The sequence below is a fragment of the Rhodamnia argentea genome, chromosome 2 (assembly GCF_020921035.1).
Source record: "Rhodamnia argentea isolate NSW1041297 chromosome 2, ASM2092103v1, whole genome shotgun sequence".
Classification (NCBI taxonomy): Eukaryota; Viridiplantae; Streptophyta; class Magnoliopsida; order Myrtales; family Myrtaceae; genus Rhodamnia; species Rhodamnia argentea.
Window position 1 is genome coordinate 3,287,331 of NC_063151.1, and position 21,220 is coordinate 3,308,550.

At 40.6% G+C, this 21,220-nt stretch overlaps 3 protein-coding genes across 7 annotated transcripts; 2 read left to right on the top strand and 1 right to left on the bottom strand.

The window, feature by feature from the left end:
- Window positions 1–274: 274 nt before the first annotated feature.
- On the bottom strand, window positions 275–4,421 carry LOC115749856 (sugar transport protein 5). Its single transcript, XM_030686857.2, has 4 exons — window positions 4,232–4,421; window positions 1,895–2,214; window positions 1,036–1,665; window positions 275–906 (listed from the first exon to the last, which is right to left on the bottom strand). Exons 1-4 carry the CDS (start codon window positions 4,365–4,367, stop codon window positions 481–483), a joined length of 1,512 nt encoding a protein of 503 aa, XP_030542717.1. The 5' UTR covers window positions 4,368–4,421; the 3' UTR covers window positions 275–480.
- LOC115749857 (serine/arginine-rich splicing factor SC35-like) lies at window positions 4,358–16,544 on the top strand. 5 transcript variants are annotated; one of them, XM_048275016.1, is made up of 8 exons: window positions 4,358–4,411; window positions 12,333–12,454; window positions 12,526–12,604; window positions 12,699–12,778; window positions 12,890–12,956; window positions 13,276–13,350; window positions 15,727–15,930; window positions 16,025–16,544. In XM_048275016.1, the coding sequence occupies exons 2-8, from the start codon at window positions 12,379–12,381 to the stop codon at window positions 16,197–16,199; spliced, it is 756 nt and encodes a 251-aa protein (XP_048130973.1). In that variant the 5' UTR covers window positions 4,358–4,411; window positions 12,333–12,378; the 3' UTR covers window positions 16,200–16,544. The 5 variants fall into 5 exon arrangements, with proteins under 5 accessions (XP_048130973.1, XP_048130975.1, XP_048130974.1 ...); XM_048275018.1 differs by having other exon boundaries at window positions 4,373–4,387; window positions 12,325–12,454; XM_048275017.1 differs by having other exon boundaries at window positions 4,377–4,391; window positions 12,325–12,454.
- A 964-nt stretch (window positions 16,545–17,508) lies between these two features.
- On the top strand, window positions 17,509–21,020 carry LOC115733995 (MDIS1-interacting receptor like kinase 2-like). The gene is made up of 2 exons (XM_030664594.2): window positions 17,509–20,352; window positions 20,438–21,020. Exons 1-2 carry the CDS (start codon window positions 17,544–17,546, stop codon window positions 20,839–20,841), a joined length of 3,213 nt encoding a protein of 1,070 aa, XP_030520454.2. The 5' UTR covers window positions 17,509–17,543; the 3' UTR covers window positions 20,842–21,020.
- The last annotated feature ends 200 nt before the right edge of the window (window positions 21,021–21,220 follow it).

A 21,220-nucleotide genomic window follows, 5' to 3' on the forward strand; every position in this document is an offset into this window, starting at 1 on the left:
TTTTTTTTTTATCTTGATTAGGAAGCACAATTTGTAGGGTCATCCTAATCAATACCGCGTGATGCATAAATTCTCTTCCGTAACTTGTTTAGATGAGGCGCTTTAATTTGATTACGCGGTGATCTGATTTGATCCAACTTTTTACACCTACCACATCAGCCGTCGATCCCCTCTTTTAAGACTTTCGAGACTACATGCTTTTAGGCCATAAGTTCATCCTTCACCACCAGAGTTACCCAGCCGCCATGAAGCATTGTAATAGTTCCTGGATTTTGATAAAACTCGCTACATCTTACCACTTCACGGTGAAAATGAGACACATGAATTTCCATAGCATTAGGAGACAAGACATGAAGCATTGGAATAGTTCCTTCGAGCGTGCTGCGTCCAAGTCAAGAAAACATGAAATTTCCTTGCCCACACTGACCCTCATGTCTCTGGAATTCAGTACGTATCTGCTTGACAGAGACAAAACACGAGCTAGTATGATTCCTTGTCAACAAACCTTTGCCAGTACCAATGCCTCTCCCACACCACATGCATCGAGTCCAGTGGAACCCCCTTCGTCTCCGGCAAGAAGAGCACCACAAATGCCGTCATCGCGGCGATCCAAGAGGCGTAGAACAGGAAAGTTCCGAACTTGAAGTGGCACAACATGGTCAGGAATGTCTGCGACAGCACGAACGTGACCGCGAAGTTCACGGCCACGCTGATGCTTTGGCCCGTGGGGCGAATCTTCATGGGGAATATCTCGCTCGGGATGAGCCAGCTTAGGGGACCCCATGACCAACCGAACCCGGCCGCGTAGATGCACATCAGCACCAGCACTAGTATGGCGTAGCCCTTGCTGATGCGCTCTGTGCCAGAAGCGCCCGTCGTCGCGGCCAAGACACATGCCACTCCAACCTAAACAACAACCGAACAAGGTTTAACTTTAAGCGCTTATGTGAATTTGAGATTACAACTTACAAGATTTCAAAATGCGTAGGACCACGCCTCATGCATTGCTAATAAAGATAGGGGCTAATAACGTACCTGGCAGAGAAACATCTGCACTCCACCCTCAATGAACAAGAACCTCCTCCCACAACGATCCACCACAAACGTAGACACCATAATCGATCCCAAGTTCACCAATCCAAGTATTATAGCCGCTATCAGAGCGGAGTCACTCCCGAATCCCACGGACTGAAACAAAACGGGGGCGTAGAATGCAATGATGTTGATCCCCGTAAGTTGCTGAAAGAACGGGATCGCTATCGACATCACGAGGTGAGGCCTGTACTGCCTCTCAAAGATCGTTACAAAGGGCTCTTCCTTGGTGGCCCTCGCTATCTCGCTAGACCTGATGAGCTCCGTGAGCTCGGGCTCGATGTCGGTGTCCTGGCCCCGTACCCTGAGTAGCGCTTGCTTTGCCTGAGTGAGCTTGCCACGCTCAACGAGGCTTGCAGGAGTGTCGGAGATGAGGAGGGCGCCGAGGGTCATGATGGCCGCCGGGGCGGCAGCGAGGCCGAGGGAGAGGCGCCACCCCCAGCTGATCTTGGAGGTGCCGTAGTTTATGCAGTTGGCGGAGACCACCCCAACTCCTAGGAAGAATTGGAAGCCTGTGTTGAAGGCGCCGCGCCATTTTGGCGGAGCCATCTCAGAGAGGTACACTGGAGTTGCCTGAGGTACAATTCTCACCATTTACTACTCAGATGACAATTCTCTTTCTAACAGAAACATAATGGTGTATTGTATGAATCATAAACTTAGAGCCCGAACGTACCAGCAATTTAAGAATGGCTTAACCTTACCAAGAAATCAGGAGTACAAGTGAACCACCTTGATAATATGGTCTTGAAAAAGGACTTCCTTTCTTTAGACCATAATAAAACAGCAAATGAACTAGTACCTGATTAGTGAAGCCGACACCAAATCCGAGCAAGATACGCCCGAGGATGAGCATGGCTATGTTGGCAGCCCCGCCGTTGATGGCGGCCCCAGCAAGGAAGGTGCAGCCGCCAAGAACCATTATGTTTCTCCGACCGAATGCCGTGGTGAGGCGGCTCGCCAAGAGGGACGAGGCCAGCCCCGCGATGTAGAGCGAGGACGTGAACGCCGTCAGGGTTTCGCTGTCGTAAACACAGTACATGTTTGTCTTGGCCTCAGCAGCCTTCTTTAGTACCGAGGGAAAGAATTTCTTCAAGAACGGGACCATTGTAGTGACGCCCCCTAAACAAATTAATTGCGAATCTGTTAGTACACTCAAGCGGATATCTTCTGATCTTAATTCCCTTAACGATTGCAAATTTGCAATGAGTCTCATAACCAGGTGCATGTCCTCACATTAGGCCCAAAATTGCTCTAAAGGCTCGTGCACGTGTGTGGTTATTGGTCCGCATTACATGCATTGAGAAATAGAATCTAGTTTTCATCTTACGGAAGTAGTAATTTTCTTTTGCCATTTGACAAAATAGTCTTTAGATTAGGTTAAAACGGCTATTTACAATAAAGTATAGTTATATATTGTAATTTGAAACCGCTAATATAAAGACTAGAGAAAAGCTAAGAAGTCTGTCCGTCACTTTTATAGATTCACGGGCACCAAACATCCGCGTGATATGATTGTCAAAAGGAAGTTACCAAAAGCCCACTTCCTTGAATGTACGGTGAGCGGGACCATCTTCCTATCATAACCCTACAGACTAAACGGACGTTTCAAAATAGTTCAAAAATAAAGGGCACAACTTTGATTTTGGGTTGGACAACAATGCGTTGACTTTTCACATTCTATTTGGTGCAATTTTTCGTTGTCTCGAAAACTTGCTTGTAATGAGCAGTCACGTGGTATCTAGTTGACTAATTGTTTGCTCGGTATATAGATATATGATGGAGTGGAGACTATTGTGGAATAGATTAAATGCTGCAGTACCACTAGGACCTCTTGTGCTTTCACAAAATAGATCTCTACGCTCATGCAAGAAGGTTGCAAAAATTAATGCCATTAAATGGCTAACGTGGTTGAGTAAACCGATGCTAATTAATTTTCAATTTGCCGTAATTACAAATAAAATAAGAATCCAATTTGATGTTAATGGCAACCTACTAGCACAAAGTATAGTAATAGCTTTGTAGCGATGCCATAGTAATCAATCGAAGGATAAGCAAAGGACAAGAACTTCTATCAAGATGAAAACAGCTTTAGCACTGAGAATCATGGGATTCCCACCACTTATCATGTTACTTCAGAGTCTTGACAAATATATAAAGAATATAATTTGAAGGAGATCATTAATGATATAGCCATAAATCCTTGAATCGAAAAGGGTGTGTTTCGACTTGTATCGTCGAAAATGACTTTATTCTTTAGGATTTGAAAAGCCAATAGTGTAAGGTGCAATTTCAATCGCAAGTATTATGAGCGACGTCTAACATTTCGTCATTATGCTATCATACTGCCATGCTGGCGGGACTCTTACTCTCTGTACTTTCCAGGGGGTTTGAATTATAATCATCTAACCATCCTAATTAACGAAGTTCCCGGGGGACGAAAACAAAAATTGGCAATCATTGAAGAAAACATTCAATCATATGTGAACACTGTTTTAGTCAAGCGATTGCTTAAAATTTATAAAACATTTGAGATTAGGTAAAAACGAAATGCCCCACCACATCCTTTTCTCCGGGTGGTCCATGCAAGGTACAGATTAAAGTCAGCTTTTTTGAAAATTTCATCATCAGTTTTATATAATTAATTTCCAGGAGCTTGAATGAGCTAACAGTCAAAACAAACGTAATCTACTCTTCAAAGAATCACACATCATCGGTTCATCCGAACGACAGCAGTCGAAACCAAACATCTGGTCGGAGCAAAAACACGTCAAGCCGTGTCGAGTCCGTTCATGGTTGCTGAAACTATAAAGGTGTTTGACGGCGAACATCGGAGCTTCGACAAAGATTAGGCATGTTTTCGCATTTACTGCTCGAAGAAGACGTGGTGTTTCATCTGCAGTTTCGAGCACGAGGGGTCCGATTCGATCGCCCGATCGAAACGGTCCCCACCTCGACAAAGCGCATATTATCATCTCATTCGAAGACAGCGAATGAAGTTAATGCACAAAGCAAAGGGCGAAGATCCGGAGATCATCAGATGTAATTGCCATCCTTTTCTTCGCAGTATCGCGCCGTTTTTTTTTCACGGGGAGAGAACTGGAAAGGGCAGAGGGAGAGGCAGAGGAGGAGGACGCACCTGAAATCCCGATGTCGTATCCGAAGATGAGCCCACACGTTGCGGCCACGACGCAGGTGACCACCACTGACAGCGTTATCCTGCCGCCGAGGCCGTCGACGTTGCCGCCGTCGACGGCGAACCCTCCTACCGCCATCTCCCTCCCTCTCTCTCTCTCTCTCTCTCTCTCTCTCTCTCTCAAGTACGGGCAGAGCAGGTGGTGGGTTTTCTTGGGAAGAGAATGTTGATGGGAGTCGCAAATGGCTCGTTGGTGACACGGGGCTGTCAAGACCGAGAGGCGTAATGCGTTAGTCTCGAGTGGGTCCTGCGGTATTTTATTTTGGAAGCTGCTTAGGTGACATTTTTTTTATTTATTTATCGTCCAGTTAACGGTATATTCCGAGTCACAAAAATTAAATAAAAAATAATTAAAAATCATTATAATGTCCACTCCTTTAAAAATTTGTAACCCACAATATATTTTTATTTTCATGGTCACCAAAAAGCTATTATGTTATAGTAATAAAGTTCATTTTATTTTGTTTTCTTCTTTTCTTTCTTCAACGCTAGGAGTACGAGTAAATTCGAATTCGTAAAATACTTAATGGGCTTAGGTAAAATAAGAGGCAAAAGCGCGGGTGGCTCGACCGAAACATGTTAATGCCTGAACACATGTCGCTTCTAATCCGTACGCAAGTCTCGCTTATCCGATTGGACTTTGTTATTTTTCTTTATGTTTTTTGAAAGTTAATTGATGGGTGATTGATATGTTGAGTAGCTAATTTCTGCCCTACTTATCCCGAAAATAATACTAGCTTGGGAGCTCACACAAAAAAAAAAGAAGAAATACGTGGTTTTCCAAGTCAACTTTTGATGAAGTCCGTAAATTACATCTTGTCTTGGCAATAATGCGAACGACCCAGTGTATCCCATCCTCGTTACATCTTTCAATATTTAGTTTAGTTCTTTTTTTTTTTGTGTTTTTCCCATGATGACTTTGAGCCCATTAGCAATTTTTTATATTTGTCTTTAATGCTACTCTTGCTGTAATGTGCTGTACTTGTTTTAAAGGTTGATGTTGAGTAAATTGTAGGGCAATGGGCTGTAGTTGACCAAACCAAACCAAACCAATACTTTTGTAAAAACCTGTTCGGTTCAATTTTAGAGAAATGTCTTTAGGAAAATACAAATATCTTTAAATCAAAGGAAATTTTCGAAATGCAAGTAGTATTTGATAAAACATATTTTAAAAACGTATTGAAAAACAACTTTAATGTAAATCCGTTTGGTAAAAACATACTTTATAAAGTATTTTTACTATTTAAAAGAAAAACTTTTAAACTACTTGTGCCGGCCAATTGCCGGCTTCGATCTCTGACAGCCAGATCTAGTCTCCCGCCAACTGCTAGCAAAAATGCAAAGTGACGTGGCACCGCCAGTCAGCAACACCACCCGACGCACTCCTACCCTCTTCGCTCTTCTAGCTCTTTCACTGTTTACGATCCACTCAATTGCAAGGCTTTAAGTCAAAATTGGGGCTTCCTGATCCTGCATGAGAAACATGGGAAGGAGAGAGAAGCTGACGGCGAAGCTCGACGAAGCAGAACACCAGCCGAAGTTCACGGCGCCGCTCAGTAGAATCGATGACAATGAAGAAGTGAACGAAGATCTGAGCCTGAAGATTGTTGAGAAAGCACTCTCGGCGTGCGCCCCGAACGTCGTCGTGTCGAAGGAGGATGATAAAGCTGGTGGCAGCATTGTCATTTTGCAAAAGAGTGATGTGATTAAGGAAAACAAGGTGCGGAATAAGGAGAGAAAGAAGAAGAAGAGTAGGGGCTGAGAAAATCAAGAAGCAATTGTGAGTTCCTTTCTTTTTTTTTATCCGTTTTTCTAATTAATGATTGATTTCCTGTTTACACTCGGAGGCGGGCAATAACGAGTGGCAGGTGGCGGTCAACGAGCAATGGCGGGTGGCGGTCGACGAGCGACGGCAAGTGAAAATGAGAAAGTTAAAAGAAAAAAAATTATTTGCATTTCGAAAATGCAACTTTCCAAAATATTTCCGAAGCTTCTTTGGGATAAAGACCTTTAGGAGCCTTTGGAAATGCAATTACATTTTCTTAAAGTTGAGTAAAAAAAGAACCAAACGCTATTTGCATTTGACCAAGGGGTTTTAGAATCCCAAAGTTCCTTCCAAATGCTAAATCAAACGGGGCCTAAGTCAACTTAAAAGATTGTCCTTACATAATTTTGGGCTTGGAAATTATCTAGCAAAGCGGATCGCCAAACGTAAAAGTTAAAACCCCAGCTTCACGCGGTTATCGGTTGGGGTCACAAGGGATTTCCCGCTAAGGAACTATAATCCGCCCGTTGGAGCCCTATTTACTATACAGTAACTACTTCGGGTTAAAGCCCTTCGCATGGACTTAAGATTTAGACTTAACATATTCGTGAAGTTTGCATGGTGTTTTATGTGCCCCCATATGATCGAGAGAAAAAATCTACTTCGCTTCTTTTAAACGAAGAAATCGTTCATCGTTTGAAACTCTAATCGGTGTCATCGGGACGATCTAGCGTACATAAATGGGGCATTGTTGGGTCTAGTCATCCCTTATATAAAAGATCCCTAATCTAATAGAAGCTAGTTAGTTTGTTAATTGGACAAAACCACAATCTCCCTAAAGTAATTTGCTTTTGCTATAACTCTAGGTGACTCCGTATCGCTTGTGTCCGTAAAAGGAGTTGCCAAGTCCTCAAAGGGTTACATAGAAAACGAAGGGAATATTTCATTCGACCCCCAAAAAAAAAGGTCCCCAAATGGGATTTACATGTGCTAATTACTAAAAGTCAAAGATAGTTGCGTAATCAACATGAGACGTTATAATAATACAGTGATTTAAGTGGTTGATCTCACATTCTCGGCACTAAACTTTTTTCTTAGGGAAGTAGGAGGAGAAGGTTCCTTTGGTGGTAGCTGGTCACGTGCAGAGGAGTGTCCAGAGTTGGGTGCACGTGCACCTTCTATTTCACGGGAAAGGTGGAGATTCTTGTATTAACTATTAAGGGTGCACATGATAACACTTCTGAAGGTAGATTTTTGCTTGAGAAGCACTTACGGAGCAGAAATCCGTTTGATAATTTAACTTATGAAGTAAAAATCTGTTTGGTAAAATTATTTACATCTAAAAAAAATTTCTACTTCTGTAGTGAATTTTCACTTATAAAGTTATTTTCTCCCCCAATTGAGAAGTTAAAAAAAGTTACTTCTCACCTCATCCTCTTTTCATTACACCTTCATCCTCTTTTCGACCCCGCCGGCTTCCGCCGCCACCCACCATTGACCACCACCCATCCCCACCCGCGACCATCGTCAACCGCCGACCATAACCCGTCGTCGCCCACTACAAACCTTCGTCGGCCACCTCCCATCGTTGCCACCCACCGGCCACCCCCCGCCACTAACCACCATCTACCACCACCGACCGCCGCCCGTGACCATCGTCACCAACTAACGACTGCCGTTTACTGCCACCGCTACCCACCATTGCCCCTTGTCGCTAACCGCCAACCACTTGTTGCCCCCCACCGCCGATTGCTACTCCGCTCGCCACCGCCAACTACCACTATAACCGCCACCATGGAGTCGCTGTCTCCGGCTACCTGAGTAAAAAATAAATAGTAATTTTTTATTTTTAAAAAGTAAATAATCTTTTTAATAATAGAAATTATTTTTTAATAAATTTAAAAAAACTTAAAAATTTTAGAAATTATTCAGCCACCGACAATAATTTTTCATAGATGATTTCGGAAGTTGAAATTTTCAACCAAACGAACCGTTTTAATCAGAAATTAACTTCTAGAGCAGGAGTAGAAAAATCAACTTCTGCCTAGAAGTTGATTTCTGAAATAGAAATATTGTCGGGTGCGCCCTAAGGCCCCATGTTTCTTCTTCTTCTTTTATTGTTTCTTTTTTAAAAGTATTTTTACTTTTAAGTATTGTTTAAGTGTATACTAATTTTTCCAAATTAAAAAAAAATGATACAATAGATTCGTCTTGTGTATTGAATGAATATAAATAGTTTTGTTTTGTAGATGCTTGTTAGCTTTCCGATGCTCACTTGATAAATCTATTTTGTAGACTGTCTTTGCGCCATGTGAGCGCCAAAGTGTGTAAATTGGCAGCAAAATGGGCCTAATACCCAAAAAAATTTCCGACTTTAACATTTGTGACAATTATATCCAAAAAAAATTTAACTCATAAAAAACCCCCAACTTTTACTTTTGTCCTAATTCTATCGATCTAATACTAAAAAAAAAAACCTTCAACTTTAACATATGCCCCAATTATATCCATTTTTTTTGTCTTATAAAAAATCCTTAACTTTTACTTTTATCCCAATTCTACCATCGTCAGTCTTCCATCCATAATCACCATTAGTTAATCGTACGTGACTCAAGTTTTCTCGCCGAACTTTAGAAATAGTAGGTTTAAGGGACAACGGAATTTTAGATCGTTTGTCTAAATATCTCCATGTCTAGCCTTTTTTGATATCTTGAGTGCCGAAAAGAGTACGTAACATGCCGTCTTGAGTGACTCTATATCTCCCGCAATATTTAAGGGAAGCAAACTACATAAGAGAAGTTCGGGAGTTTTTTTATGTCGGTTTTATTGAGGTGTAATTCATTAACAATGTGAAATGCCACATAAGATTAATTAAGGGTGATTATAGACGGAAGGATAACGATGGTAGGATTGAGACAAAAGTAACAGTTGGAGGTTTTTTATGAGACAAAAAAAAATTTAGATATAATTGAGACACATGATAAAGTTGAGGGTTTTTTTTTTTAACGAGAAAAAAGCAAAAGTTTGGGATAGAATTGCGACAAATGTAAAAGTTGAAGATTTTTTACAAGGAAAAAAAAAGTTTTGAGTAAAATTGTCACAAATGCTAAAGTTTGAGATTTTTTTTGGATATTGGGCCCAACAAAATGACGGTGTTGGTGTCCACATGGGGTAATGCCGTTAGTCTTTCTTAACAGAAGGACTACTATATTGAGCATAATTTGAAAAGCTGAAGACTTGTTGAACAATTTTAAAAAAAGGTTCAAGCATGATATCAAAAAACTATTAAAATTTTTAGGAATTTTGGTTAGTCCATCCTCTTATTTATCAACATTACTTTCTACTCAATTAAAATAACAAAATACCAAAAAAGTCCTAAATTTGTTATACAATAATTAATTTAGTCCTAAATCTTTCAATTGTAGCATCCTAAATTTTTTACAATTTGCTAATGTGGTTCTCCGATCATATGGCCATAAATTGCTGATGTGGACACCGCTCATCCTATGTGGCACGGCCACCGAACAGCTAGTAGTGACATAGACAATTTTTGTAATTTTTTTTAATTTCCTAAACTATTTTTTTTCTTTCTTTTTTTCCCACTTTGGGCCGGTGAGGTAACCACCTAGTCCTCGTCGAACTAGAACTGGAAAAAAAGATGAAGAAAAGAACAAAAAAAAAAAAAAGGAAATTGTCAAAAATTGCAAGAAATGTCAACTTTAACACCGAGTGTACCATGTAAGATGGTCGACGTCCACGTCGGAGATTTCCAGCCAACATCAATCGGAAAGACTATATTGGCAAATCGTCAAAAGGTTTAATACTACTTTTACATAATTGAAAGGTTCAACATTGAATTAATTATCGTACAATAGGCTTAAGACTTTTTAGGTAATTTTTTCCAATCAAAATCAATTCTAAAAGAGTGTAAAAAAAAAGTGTTGCAACTACCTACCACTAGTGCTATTCTTATTAACAAATGAAATCTTTCTTTCCATAACAAAAAAGAACTCTGTGATTGATCTGGTTTAAAAGTGGAAACCATGTAAATAACAACTGGTCAACGTAATCTAAATGAGTATTAAATCCAAAATTACTTGATTTGGTCGTACAACATCAAAAAATGTCTATTTCTTGTGAATTGTGCAATCGGACATTCATTGAAAGTTTTGTGCAGTCATGTTGTAGCGGTTTGATTTGGTTTCTTAATTTGAGATATCCGATCAAACCAAACTAAAGCCATATAAAGTTTTCCGTGAGGAGAGCAAACAACCTGACAACAATATCTTTTAGCCGCACAATGCCATTTCACTGCTCAATTTACAGTGATGATGCTATGCCAATTATAGCCCCTTCATATGTTAATGGAATAAGAGATTTTTCTTAATGTTTTTTTCAACTAAGGGAAAAATTACAAAAAATAAATCCTAAACTTATTATACTTGTGCCAATTCAGTTGTAAATCTTTCGACTTAGCCAATTTAATCGTAAACCTTGTGACAATTGTGTCCTTTCGATCAATTTTGTCTAAAAAATCGCTGACGTGGATGTGAAGTGTCCTATGTAGTACGGTTGAAAATAATTTGGATAATTTTTTTAAAAAATATTTGTGAATATTCTTTATTTTTTCTCTTTTTTTTTCCATGATGTTTGTTAGTGAGGCGGCGATGATCTTGCCCAAGGCCTTCACGACCTCGCCGGTGGCCTAGTCGTCGGAGAGGGTTGCCGGTGTCCCTCACTGGCCACAATGAAAAGATAACAAGAAATAAAAAAGATAAGAAAGATTTAAAATTAAAAATAAAAATCTCAAACATTTAAATAAAAAATCAGAAAATTTTAAAAAAATTAAAAATTATCCATTTCCACGCCGATCATTCCTCATTGAACAGTGGGCGTCCATGTTAGATGATTTCTCATCAAAATTGACAACGGAATGACTCAATTGGCAAATTGTCAAAATATTTATGACTAAATTTGTCAAATTAAAAGATTTGGCATATTTGCAAAATTGAATCTTTGTGATGAGTAATGTGCTTTGGCTTTGTTATTTGATTGCGGGCTTGAAGAACCCCAAAAACCCTTATAACAGCATACTATATAGGCAACTCTAAACTTAAAACAACTACAAAGCTAGTAGTGTTTGAATTTACCTATGACTCCCAAGTCAAGCCGTTTCTACACCAATTAAACAATTTTCGCCCAAGTGGACTCGTAAAACAGAAAAATTGCCAAAACAGTCTTAAATCTATTGTAATTGTAATAATTCAATTTTAAACCTTTTACAACTATATCAATTCAGTCCATTTGGCCAGCCAACGACCAATGGCGAGCAGGAAGTTGCCAGACCAAAGAAAAAAATAGAAAATGAAAAAGAAAGAATTTTTTAATTAAAATAATTAAAAATTTGAAAAATGTTAAAATATTATTAAAATTTATAACGTAAGCGCCGATCGATCAAATGGATTGAATTGACACAATTGCAAAAGTTTTATGACTAAATTGGCCAAAAGAAATTTAGGACTAAATTGACATAATTACAATAGATTTAAGACTTTTCTGATAATTCTCACTTAAAAATCAAAGTGAAAGATTTGACTACGGAATCCGCGATCTTAATTTACACGGATGTTCTTGTTGTATGTGAATAACAGGAATACCATGTGTAATGTTTTGTGAAATGAGTGGAGGCCAAAAGTACTGTATCAATTATCACTTTCATCTTAAAGACAACCTTTTAAGTATTTTCTGGACTTGTAAATCAAAAGGCCTCCACCATTTTTATTTGTCAATGCAAGCTAGCCTTTCATATTGTCGGTAGATCTTCTATCTGGACATGGCCATGGCCGTTAATCCATTTTGCCATGAGCTAACATACATATTGACATTGTTCGTCACTTTATTTACGAAGGTTATTTAAACTCGAGGTAATTTTGCAACCAGTTGTGTACCCAATAATTTTCGGCCTGAAAAATATCTTTATTTTTCGTTGTTGAAAAAAAAAAGCTTTATTAAAGCACTGGGTTATGGTAGATTTTTATCTCGGCCAAGCGAACCAATGCTTTAATATGGTCTTGTTCATGATTGTCTTCGTTGTAACATCGCATCATCGGTCCCAATAATGGGGCGTTTTGCGGGGCGAAACGACCCGGATTGAACCAAAATCAAGCCGGCACGATCCGGCCCATCCCGGCCCGATAACCCGGTCTCTTATCTGCTTTCGAAGTCGAGCCACTCGGACGCTGGACAAGCTAAAACCCCAGCGAAGCATCTCTCTTCTCGCCCTAGAAGAAGAAGAAGAACAAGAAACAGCAGCAGTAGGTCGCCAATGTCGCATTTTGGAAGATCAGGCCCTCCGGACATCACCGACACTTACTCGCTCCTGATCCTCAACATTTCCTTCAGTAACTCTCTCCTCTCTTTCTCTCTCTCTCTCTGTCTTCCCTCATCGATGCCTTACGCGGTTGTTTCGCAGGGACTACCGCCGACGACCTCTTCCCTCTCTTCGATAAGTACGGAAAGGTCGTCGACGTGTTCATCCCCAGAGACCGAAGGTATGTATTTCTCCGTTCCGCGCTTTTCTTTATAGCTCGCTTGTTGAGAATTAATTGCGCTTTTGTTTACTGTGTTCTTATGGGGGTCGTGCAGGACTGGGGAATCGAGAGGGTTCGCGTTCGTGAGGTACAAGTATGCGGACGAGGCGCAGAAGGCGGTGGACAAGCTTGATGGTGTCGCTCTTGCTCTGATTTTAGTTCCTTCGGTATTGAGGGTTTCTGTTTGCGTTGGGGGAAATTCTTGGATTGGCACTTGATTTCTTGTTCGGTTTTCTTTTTTGAAAGGGAGAGTTGTGGATGGGAGAGAGATTGGGGTTCAGTTCGCGAAGTACGGTCCCAATGCTGAGAGAATGTAAGCTGTTTAATTATCTCGCCTTTTAGTTTTCGAATCGGTGAAATAGATTGTTCTTTTTTCGGGTCTAGATACAGTGCAATGCCAATCTGGTACGAGCTCACTGGGAGGAGGGAATTTGGTTTTTTTGGAATAAACCTTAAAATGGTCCAAGTTGCAACGACCTTGTTAGCATGATTATGTCAGTGGATGATTTGTTTTGCCAAATAACGTGCAAAAGATGGCCTAAAGAAAAAGGAAAAGTAAATTTCTTGAATAAATTAGCTGTCATTTTCATACTACAATTTTTCTGATGAGCTCGGCCTCTATTTCACAACAGCGATAAGGGGAGGGTTGCTGAACCGGTTTCAAAGATAAGAAGGCGATCGAGAAGTCGCAGTCCTCATCCAAGGTATGGTTTAAGTTTGTGAAGTTAGTAAAGTCATGCAAATTGTGTCTACGTATACTAAAATGGAAAAAAAAAAAAAGGTTCTTTGCTTGATTATAAATACCGTTCGAATGTGTTGACAACTGTCTGAAACTCCCTATTGCTGTAGTTGTGGATTGACTTTGAGGTGAGATTCCAAAATCATTTTATGGATTGGTTAAGGTATTTGGTTGTCTTGTACTTACATGAGCCTGTTTACTTGCTGTACAATTCATTTATCTCCACATTTCAAGAGTTGCCAAAGGTTGCGGTAACTTTGATTGGGATTTAATATAGGTAGCTGAAACTTCGATGGGGATCCTGATTGAAATTTATGAGAAAATTGGTAGGCCCATTTTACCATTGAATTCATGATGCTACAGTGGATAGAGGACTGATGTGCGATGGTTTTAGCCATCTAATTTCTTTTCAATGACTTGTCCAGATGTTTGAAGAGGAACGGGAGCGAAAATCTCTCATTTTACCTCTATATGAGAGGACCCCTGTCCATTTGGGTTAATAATGTCACTGCCAATTTACTTAGGTTTCCTCCTGGCATTAAAGTCAATTGCAAACTTTGTGAGTAATCCTGCCATCACTTGTTGGTAGTCCTCAAGAAATGAAAGCAATTGATGAAGTTCATGGTATAACTGATTCTACGGAGGTGTTAATGCTGTAAACAACAATGCAAGAAGCTTGGTCAGGCACCTTATAGCTTATGAAGAATATCTGGATGTTTTTAAAGACACAAATCATAATATGTCACAAATTTAAATGCACTTACATTAAAGGATTGGGGTGGTACGTTAAGTTTGTTTACAGTAACCTAAAGTTAGGAAATTGAGACGCATCCTAAGAGTGTAAATCCGGAAGCTGAAGTCGAATGCTAGAACCACGGCCACTCCAAACAAATAGTAAAGTTGACTTATTAGTCTTCAGTTGTTGGGTAGGACTTTCCCACATAAGCAACTAAGTTTGGAAGCGCAATTTCCTGAAAAAGTTCAGAGTGCAGTTATAAGTTATGGTTGATCAAGCCCACTTGTCATTTATCTTTATTACTTGGCACAAAAAAAAAGGAGTAACAGGATATTTGGACCATAACTGAGAAATAAAACACATTAGTTCTACTAATCATTGAGTGACGGAATTGATTATGAGAATCAACTGACAAAGAAAACAGTTTAAAGATTGAAGGGCCAATTTTAGCGTCTTGAGTTGAGCTCCAATATTTCCTCAGTCTAAATGAAAATTTGAGGCTTAGTTTTCATGCAAGTCTTGTAATTACAAAATCCAGGGTTTCATTTCTTACTTATAGTACAAATTATGGTTAATTTCATGTCAAAATAGAGTGGTTCCATTTTTCAGTGAAAACATGGTGTTGGCAGCAAGACTAGGACTGATTGAACATTTTTGGAAAGACTTAGAACTTAATTTACCAATGGGACAATGGGTAGAACATTTAGGACTTTTTTGTACTTATCCCAGAGCTAGTTTTATTAACTTGGGCTGGATAGTGAGCTCATGAACTTGGAATTACTCCATCGGCTTTTTGATGATAAATACTAGTTAGGTGAAAATTGTGACTGTGTGACCTTAACTAATATGTTCATGCATGACTGTGTGCCCTTCGTTGTCACGTTTAAGTTCTTTACAAGTACGAATCACTTTTGATCTTTCTAGAGGTGTGTTTGGTAATGCTTCCTTGATCACAGCAACAATAATGGCCCCGATATGAGCATATCGGCGATTACTAGCTCCTATGATTCTAATACACGTTAATTCTCGGGCCCCGCTGTTATCCGCTGTGTTCAAAAGGCTTTGAGGTTGAATCATATCATTTTTTAATCTGTTCTTTCAATGTTAATGCTAAGGGCATAGTAAAAATATAAAAAAAGAAATATTGTTTGTCATATCCGCAAGATTTCTTGTCTTTGATTCTACGTTCCTATTCCGAAATAAGAAATTGAGTTTGTATAGGAATTTTGGATGCCGCTATTGAAATAGCCTTTCTAGCTATATTTTCTGCTACTCTGCCCCTTTCATAAAGTATTCTAGCCGGTTTAATGACAACTACCCAGTATTCAGGAGATCCTTTACCCGAATCCATAGTATTCTACCCGGTTTAATGACAACTACCCAATATTTGGGAGATCCTTTACCTGAATCCATACATGTTTCCGTAGGTCTTACCGTACGACCCGAAGCAATGGCTTCTATTGGTAGTAAAATGACAAAATTCCGCTGAGTTGTCCTTAAGTAGTGTTTGTTCCTTAACCATCTTCTTGTGTAATTATATCTTGCAGAGTTACAAGTAATTGCCTTTCATTCTCTGCTGCAACTGATAGTAAAATGGATTTTCAGGCGCAGAGATGACTGTAGAGACCGTGATTATAGGAGGAAAAGTCGCAGTAGAAGCAGGGGACGATATGATCGCGACAGGTACAGAGACAGGGAAAGGAGTTACCGTCACCGGAGTAGGAGCTATAGCCCAAGTCCTGATCGTCGCAGAGACCAAAGGGCACCCAAGTATGATGACAAGGACAGAAGTCGGAGTGGATCATACAGAAGGTGAGGGCCCTCCTTATTCCCCCTTACTGCTTCTATGACCATCGCTTGTCGAGAATTTTTATATGAATGAAAACCTTTTTTTCCCCATTTTCAGTTCATCCCGTAGCCCGCGGAAAGCTGAATATGAGAGGAGTCCATCTCCAAATCCGAGACCTTCTACTCTTGAAAGTCCTGATGTACGAAATGGTGAAAGAGTTTCTGAGCTCCACAGAGATGCGCCTAGCGGACATCCTGCTGATTCCCCTAGTGCTTCTCCACATAGTCCATAGATAGAGTGCTCGTGACGTGAGTGGGTTTGTTGCTTCTGTCTCACTCTATTGGAACTATTTGGACCATATGTCTCTGCTTGGTTCATGTTGCCCTTTTAGGAAAGATGAGTGCTTCCGATCATGGGAGTCAGTTGTGCTCGACAAGCAATATCACTTTCTCATGAGGTGCTCTTGATTGGTGGACGGAGACTTCGTTGCATGTGGTGATTTAGATATTAATGCTGAGTTTTGTAGGGGGTGATGTTTTTCTTCTATGAAGGCAGCTAGTCCGTCTATTCTGACTTTGTGGTTACCTGTGATACTCTGATCTTATTCTTGTGCCATAATGTGCATTCATCAAGTCCATTGAAGATTTTTTGATGGTGCACTTGTTCATAGTTCTCTGGCTGCATTTTTAACTATGTTAATGTAGTGCGTCAGTTAATCTATACATGCCGCAGATGGACATTGAGAGATTTAACTGTACCAGTGTGATCGCTTGTTGGTTTTATGAATTGTTCAAACTCGACGACCGTGCGCTACTTTCTTTTGTCATGATACTTTATGAGGGTCTCCTCATATCTGAAAGTTAAGGATTTACCTTGGAACATGTTAGCTGGTAGGTAGCATGACATTATGGTGATTTTTTTCAAGAAAATTTGGACTACACCAATCGATATTTATTATAATATAATGATTGATTATGGTTTTCTCTACCTTTTTCAGTATTCATAGATTTATTTAGCGTCCAACTACGGATTGGATAAAGGTTGAATGATTTGAAAATGGATGAGATTCAAATTGATCAATTTAATCCATATCGAGCCATATTGTTGAAATACAACTTTGCGATCAAACTCTCGGGCCCATTTTGGCTTAGGTCATTTGTGCAAAAATGGGGCGGAACGCGTCGGCATTTGGCTTCATGGAGGCCGAGTGAGAAGACTTCCCTTTTGCGCATTGAATTGCAAATTAGGATCTGATCGTGTGGAAAGTAGAGTGTTCATTCGCATCGCTATTCTCGAAGACTTGCACGTCAAAGTCTCTGGATTGGATTTCACACAAAGGGTGGGAGGACTCAATTCCGAAAGGACTGACCGAGTCAGAAATGTCACCGACGAAGACTCCAAAAAACTTAAACTCCGAAGTCTTCAAGGAACCAATAATTCGTCCAGTCAGCTCTCAGTTGGCTTTTCTAAGTCTTGACTAGTTAGTCGTCGTTATTGCATTTCCCATTATGGTGGAAAATGATAGGAAGGGGAGTTTTCACAACCTTCAACCTTTTTAAACCATCGCTCATTGCCTCAGCAACAAAGAAAACCAACTTACAGAACCAAAAGAGAGAGAAGAAGAAAAGAATAATCCATGGATTCTTCACCAGAACTCAAGAGGGTCATGATGAGCCTTGTGGCTGCCCTTGCCCTCTTCACCACCTTTGTCATTCCACTTCCTGCTCATGCTTCCCCTGCAGAAGCACAAGCCCTCCTCCATTGGAAGTCCAGTCTTAGGAACCATTCGGTTTCTTCCCTCTCTTCCTGGACTCCCTCTCCTCGTAATGCCACCAGTTCCGGCTCAACGGCGAGTCCATGCGCTTGGTATGGCATCTTCTGCAATCGGGCTGGAAGCGTGATCCGGGTTAATCTCACCGGTGCCAATGTCGAAGGTACGCTTGATGAATTCCCATTCTCATCTTTGTCTCATCTAATGTTCATGGACCTGAGCATAAATAATCTATTCGGCCACATTCCACCTCAAGTTGGTCTCCTTAGCAATCTCACCTACCTCGACCTCTCTATCAACCGGTTCTCCGGCAAAATACCGCCAGAGATCGGCTGTTTAACAAAACTAGAGGTCCTACACCTAGTTTCCAATGAGTTAAATGGCTCAATTCCCCTAGAAATCGGGCAGTTGCATTTGCTCAATGAGGTCGCGCTGTATTCCAATCAATTGAAGGGATCCATACCTCCCTCATTGGGTAATTTGAGCAAATTATCTATACTGTATGTCTATGACAACTACCTTTCTGGTTCTATTCCTCCTGAAATGGGAAATATGACAAATTTGGAAGTACTCCACATGGACACCAACAGCCTGAGAGGACCAATTCCTTCCACTTTGGGGAACTTAATCAAATTGAGAGAGCTGCACTTATTTGCCAATAACCTTACCGGTTCTATCCCCCTGAAGCTAGGGAATTTGAACCTTCTTAGCTCGTTGAGCCTTTACCATAATAATCTTACCGGTTCAATTCCACGGACATTTGGCAATTTGACGGAGCTTGCCCTTCTCTATCTCTATGGTAACCAACTTTCGGGTCACATTCCTGATGAGATAGGAAATCTCCATGCTATGGGTGACTTGGAGCTGAGTAGAAATCACTTCACTGGCCCAATTCCTTCTTCTTTGGGCCAGTTGACAAACCTATTATATTTGTTCCTCCGCGAGAATCAGCTTTCTGGTTCAATTCCTGGATCCTTAGGGGATCTGAAGAACTTGACGGTGCTAGAATTGGATGCCAACCAGTTAATTGGCTCCTTACCAAAGAAATTGTGCCGAGGTGGGTTGCTCCAAAACCTCACAGTGAGTGGCAACAACTTAACTGGTTCTATCCCTAGAAGCTTAAGAAATTGCACAAGCTTAGTCAGAGTACGCCTCGAGGAAAACCAGCTCACTGGAAACATATCCGAGACCTTCGGTGTCTTACCCAACTTGAACTTTATCGACATGAGTTTCAACAACTTCTATGGAGAAATCTCAACAAACTGGGGAAGTTGCATGCGTTTAACTGATCTAAGAATTGCTGGAAATAACATCACTGGTAGCTTGCCTCCTGAGATTGGAAATGCGACTCAACTGCGTGCAATTGATCTTTCTTTCAATGGTTTAGTTGGGGAGGTTCCAAAAGAGTTTGGAAAATTGACTTCTTTGTTGAATTTGAATCTAAGAGGGAACCGAATTTCTGGCAGTATAAGTCCCGAGATTGTATCGCTATCTGGCCTCCTAACATTGGATTTGTCCAGAAATAAATTAAGCATGCCTATCCCGCAGAGTATTGAGCTTTCTTCAAACTTGTTCCTGTTGAATTTGAGCAACAACCAGTTGAGCCAACATATTCCGGGGCAAATAGGGATGTTAACTCATTTGTCCGAGCTAGACTTGAGTTATAACTTGTTAAGCGGTGAGATCCCAGCTGAATTCAGCAAGCTGCAAAGCCTAGTGAAACTGGACCTTTCGCACAATAATCTTTCTGGCCTTATATACAAGACTTTCGAGGCTATGCCAGGTTTGGAGAAGGTTGACATCTCCCACAACGAATTTGAGGGTCCAATCCCCAACACCACGGCATTCCAAGATGCAGCAAAGGAAGCGTTACAAGGCAACAGTGGATTGTGTGGAAATGTTGTAGGGCTTGAGCCCTGTAATCCAGCGGTGGTGGATAGGAAAAACTCTCCGGTGGAACGCAGAGTGTTTGTTATTGTCTTTCCTCTGCTAGGAGCAGTTCTACTGTTTATTTTCTTTGGAATATTCTGCATTTTCCGCAGAAAAAAGTTCCATCCAACAGTGGAACAAGCACCTAAGACAACTGAAGTGTTTTCTCTATCAAAGTACGATGGAAAGATTTTATATGAAGACATCATTGAAGCCACGGGGTATTTTGATGAGATCTACTGTATTGGAAGGGGAGGCTATGGAAGTGTCTTCAAAGCCAAATTAAGATCAGGTGATACAGTAGCTGTAAAGAAGCTCCATCAAACGGCTGACAACGGGCAAACAGATCAAAAGGAATTTTTGAATGAGATTGGGGCATTAACGGAAATTCGACACCGCAATATTGTGAAACTTAAGGGCTTTTGTTCTCATCCACAGCACTCATTCTTGGTGTATGAGTACTTGGACAGAGGAAGCTTGTCTACAATCTTGAGCAATGAAGAAGAAGCTGAAAGGTTGGACTGGAACAAGAGGGTGAACATCGTAAAAGGCGTGGCTTATGCTCTGTCTTATATGCACCATGATTGTAACCCTCCAATCGTTCATCGAGATATTTCAAGTAACAACATTCTGCTTGATTCGGAGTATGAGGCCCATGTTTCTGACTTCGGCACGGCTAAGCTTCTGAAGCTGGATACATCAAACTGGAGTGCTGTCGTCGGCACATATGGTTATGTAGCACCAGGTTAATTTCTAAAATTGACTCTTAATTTAAGGTTGAGCTAAAGCAATGTCTTCATGATAATACATATATCTCCCTCTTTGTGCAGAGCTTGCTTACACAATGAAGGTGACGGAGAAATGTGATGTGTATAGCTTTGGAGTAGTGGCCATCGAGGTGATCAAAGGAAGACATCCGGGGGATAGCATTTCATCTCTACTTGCTCCACTTGACATGGAGATCTCAGCTGTTTTGAGGAATCTATTGGATTCACGCCTGCCAATGCCCATGCCAGGCGTTGAGGATGAACTTCTGACCATCTTCAAGCTAGCAGTCGATTGCTTATCTGCTAATCCCCAACTCAGGCCGTCAATGGAAACGATTTCTCAGGAACTATCAGCTTGTTCAACCACTTTCCATGGCCTTCGAAATTCAGAGACAGCCACTGATCTTGTGAGAGACGCAACATCTTCAAGCCGTTCACTGGACACATCTGTAGGATATGTCGTCTGATAAATGGCGTCGCTCTGTCAACCACATGCAAGAAGGTCTAAGATCTTTAATGACAACCATAGTCGTCTAGACTAATTAATTAAGTCTTAAAATACTTTTGACTGTCAGCAAAAGTTTGAGTGTTTAGCCCATATACGACTAGTGTCTTCGGAGTGTAAGTTAAGTATCCACGTCAAGTCAGAGTGTTATTATCTTGGAACCGAAGAGTCCATGTAAAAGTTTCTAGACTCCTGTCCTTCGTTGGTCCTTATATACTTTTAATTCGGATTTATGTAGAAGCAAAATCGTCATACATGCAAAAAAGTTTCAATCATGGATCTTTTCAGAGTGCATTCTATCAGAAACTAATTGTTTGTACTCGCGGCCATCCACCATAATT

What these genes read in the sequence shown, in the direction of transcription:
- LOC115749856 (XM_030686857.2), bottom strand. Translation starts at nt 4,367, where the DNA reads ATGGCGGTAGGAGGGTTCGCCGTCGACGGCGGCAACGTCGACGGCCTC. An exon ending in ATACGACATCGGGATTTCAG is followed by an intron (nt 2,215 to 4,231) that starts GTGCGTCCTCCT and finishes TAATTTGTTTAG; the next exon opens with GGGGCGTCACTACAATGGTC. An exon ending in GTGTCGGCTTCACTAATCAG is followed by an intron (nt 1,666 to 1,894) that starts GTACTAGTTCAT and finishes ATTGTACCTCAG; the next exon opens with GCAACTCCAGTGTACCTCTC.
- LOC115749857 (XM_048275016.1), top strand. Translation starts at nt 12,379, where the DNA reads ATGTCGCATTTTGGAAGATCAGGCCCTCCGGACATCACCGACACTTAC. An exon ending in GATCCTCAACATTTCCTTCA is followed by an intron (nt 12,455 to 12,525) that starts GTAACTCTCTCC and finishes GTTGTTTCGCAG; the next exon opens with GGACTACCGCCGACGACCTC. An exon ending in GGTCCCAATGCTGAGAGAAT is followed by an intron (nt 12,957 to 13,275) that starts GTAAGCTGTTTA and finishes ATTTCACAACAG; the next exon opens with CGATAAGGGGAGGGTTGCTG.
- LOC115733995 (XM_030664594.2), top strand. Translation starts at nt 17,544, where the DNA reads ATGGATTCTTCACCAGAACTCAAGAGGGTCATGATGAGCCTTGTGGCT. An exon ending in ATATGGTTATGTAGCACCAG is followed by an intron (nt 20,353 to 20,437) that starts GTTAATTTCTAA and finishes CTCTTTGTGCAG; the next exon opens with AGCTTGCTTACACAATGAAG.